The sequence below is a fragment of the Lynx rufus genome, unplaced genomic scaffold (assembly GCF_022079265.1).
Source record: "Lynx rufus isolate CCGP_SWC_20201006 ecotype Redwood Valley unplaced genomic scaffold, mLynRuf1.p SCAF_4, whole genome shotgun sequence".
NCBI classification, from domain to species: Eukaryota; Metazoa; Chordata; class Mammalia; order Carnivora; family Felidae; genus Lynx; species Lynx rufus.
This window is the reverse complement of record NW_025814856.1, coordinates 47,156,807-47,160,315: the sequence shown is the minus strand read 5'-3', so window position 1 is coordinate 47,160,315 and position 3,509 is coordinate 47,156,807. Positions and strand designations below refer to the sequence as shown.

General features: G+C 41.6%; 1 protein-coding gene across 1 annotated transcript; it reads right to left on the bottom strand.

Annotated features, from left to right (window-relative positions):
• Window positions 1-2,432: 2,432 nt before the first annotated feature.
• LOC124525034 (U2 small nuclear ribonucleoprotein A'-like) lies at window positions 2,433-3,199 on the bottom strand. The gene is given in 2 exon segments (XM_047097468.1): window positions 2,433-3,049; window positions 3,052-3,199. Coding segments are annotated over 2 exon segments (765 nt in total).
• Between the last annotated feature and the right edge of the window lie 310 nt (window positions 3,200-3,509).

Genomic DNA, 3,509 nt, shown 5'->3' with positions numbered 1-3,509 from the left:
TGCCTTGCTGACTCTGCATTCAGTGATATCAAATCAGTAGCTTCAAATCAGCTACAATGGAAATATTTATACCACAGAAATTGGCAAATGCTGCACATCAGGGCATTTCCCCCAGACAGCTGGTTGTTAAACATTTACCAGCACACCACTAGCTACGGAAACCAAAAGTATTAGTGAAATTAGAAAAGGCAGCATCTTAGCCTGTCTGAGCCCCAACATAGCCCAATGACAAAGGGCATAAGCCTTTTTAAAAACTTGTAAAACCAGCATTTTTCACAAGGTAAGAGAAACAGGAGTGCTCACAAACTCTTAGGTCTGGGATACATCACCCTACTGCCCTCCAGTGGTAAATAAAATCTTGTATGCTTTTCTGGAGACAGTTCAAGCCAACAATTCCCAGGTACAGTTTGATTTAGTTTATGATGCTTATAGCTGAATGCCATTGATTCCATAAATTCTGGAAATTACAGAGGGAAAGAATTGATAGGTCATATTAGTATACAAAGCATCAAAATATCTCTTGTTGGAATATGCAAGGATTGGAAACAAAGCATCATCCAGCAAATAAAGGAGTCCATCTATCAGATGCTGATGCAAGTGGTATGGCAGAAAACTAGTCTAGCCCAGCATGCTTTTTACAAATTTACAAGAAATCTTGTGGAATTTCAGAAATCCTACAACCTTGTAAATAATACATCTTGCTCTGTGAGAATAATATAGTGAATAATACATTAGTCACAGAGGATCTGAAATCCAGAAAAAAGAATGAGACTGGGGAGAATTTAGGGTGACAGAACCATGTGCTCAAGGCAATGCAGTATTACTAACATTAACACTGCTAACCTAATATACTTGAAGAAGAAAGAGCAGGAAGCAGAGGAAGAGGAAGAGAGAAAGAAGAGGAAGAAACAGGAGGAAAAGGAGGGGAGTGGAAGGAACAGCTTTAATTCCTTAGAATTAAAACAGGAACTATTGCTGTTTTGGAATTACGCATGAAAAATTTAAATTAATTAAAAGTAAACATGTTGGGAAGCATGTAACCCATAGACATGAGGATATTAAACTAGCCAGAAACATCAATTTACTGATCTTCATGGTGCCTGGAAAAGTTAGGGAAAGCAATCTACAGCCTGCCTCTGAGTACTTTAACCAGCCTCAGTTCTCAAATGTTTCTGGACATCCAAGCCCCAGTGCCTAACTCAACCACAACCTGGCATTCCTTTTACTATTCTAGGTACACTGGATTTTAGAAGATATTGCATCAGTTTTGTTTTAACGGACAAGAAACCAAGCCAGAAAAAAAAAAAAAAAAAACAATGTTGCTGTGGTTTCTGTATTCAACCACAGAGAGGGAAACATTCCCAGCCTGCATTTGTAGATATCTAAGTAGGCATAATGGATTATAATAGGTATCCTTCCAGACTTCCCAGAAGACTTTATTTGACTGCTACCTACAGACTTGGGATCTGTCCACCCAAACGGCATGTGACCCAGGTCAGGCCCATCACAGCACACCTTTAATCTGAATAAAATGGCTGATTAAGGAGTGAGGCTTGTTACCAAAATAGAGCTAGTTCGAATTCCTTCCTTGAGCTGATAAACAGATATTCTAAGATATATATCTCATCTAGAAGCCCCAAAACAGCAGAAAGAGGCAAGAAATGAAGAAAGTGATAGACCCCCAATGACAGCATTTGAGCTTCGAAATCCAGCCATATCAGGAGATAAAATGACCCACAGGCTTCTGAGTTGCATGAGCTGATTGTCTTTTTAACGTTTGCTTGTGTGTCTATGTGTGTGTCTTAGGTGCAAGAGAATAAACCTAACACTGGAGACAGAGGGTTCACATTACAGACGTTCATATTAGAGGTGTCAAAACATCTATTTTATCTGGATACTGTCTTATCAGGAGTGAGTCTGGGGAAAAGAAATGGATTATCAAGGGGTAAAGTATAATAAGCCATGAAAAACCCCAGGTAAACGTACAAAGCAAAAGCCCGAGCCCACTTACAATGAAACATCCATCACTCTTGGGAAAAAGGTAAGCAGATTTCTTTTTGGTTTATCAATTCCATTTGTACAGATCAGGATACCAAGTCCTCTGAAAGTTAAACATCATTCAAACTATTGATTCCCCTAAATAAAGATGGTTATTATTACTACCTAGTACTTAAAAGCCCTAATACTTTACTTACAGTAACTTATTTTTTTTTCACAGCGAATGTCTTTGTATTTTTACTATTTGTAGAAAACTGGCATTTAGATTTCAAAATGTATGATGTTACAAAATTACCAGCAGCAGTCTTAAGCATTTCAACAATGTTTATGAACTCCACTTTGCTTACACAAACAAGGCTATTATTCCAAGTTCAAAAAGCAGGACTTGTCCCAGGAGGATGTTACACGTCCTGTAGATGCTCAGGTGATCTTGCTCAGGACCCATTCGTGACCGTGTCTTCTTCCATCTCCTCTTCACCGTCATCAGTGGGGCCTGATCTGCGTTCCCTGCCAGGTATCTGACCAGACTGCAGCAAGCCCTTCAGCGGCTCTACTTCAGCCAGAGTTGACGCATTTGCTATAGCATTCTTGATGACTTCTACATCCCCTGGAGATGGCCCACCTTTCTTTTTGTCAGTCGGCAAACCGGCACCTGGGTTGAAAGTTTTGCTTCTCCTGGCAATATCCTTTGCAAGTTGTGCACCCCGTTTGCCCTTGAACATTTTCTCTGCTTCCTGACGCTCTTTCAGTTTCACCTTCTGGAAACCCAGTACTCTGACTTGCAGAACTTTACAAATTACATACAGTCTGTAATGCTTCTTATCTGTTACAGGATTTCTTAGGATACTTAGGTAAGTCAGTGATTTGAGAGATGCCAAGGGGTCCAGATCACCCAGTTCCACGAGACTGTTGTTGGTGAGAATGAGCTCTGTCAGGCAGGGTAGAGTCTGATCAAGTCCCTCACCTATATGGCAGATTCTACTGTTGTTCACTAATAATGTTTTCAGTCTTCTCAACAAAGGAAAACCATCCAGTTTCCTGATTTCATTGTAGAAAAATCAATAGCATCAAACCGGTCTAAGGTGGCACCTAGATTTTCAGTGACAGGAATCTTATACCCCCGGAGGTCCAGCTCGTGGTCCCGCACAGCGTTGGTATACTGCGCCGCCTGCTCCATCAGCTCCGCCGTCAGTTTCACCATCCTGCCGCCTCCCCCTGCTGGTGCCGCGGCCCGACGGCTGCTTCCCGCCGCCTCCGGCCCGCCAGATTTCCCAGCGTCCTACAGTGACTTAAATAATCCTTGAAACTACCCCGTATAGTAGGTTCTACAGCTAGTAAGTGATAAAGCTAGGATTTGCACCTGGTTGTTCCAGTTCTCAAGTCCATGCCCTTCATCAGTAGGCTATCTGTGGCCTCTCAGCACAGGAGATGGTAATTTTGGGATTTGAACGCAAAGATATAGGATCCCAACTTTCTGCTACCCTACTTTGCCCTGAAAAGATAATGCCTAT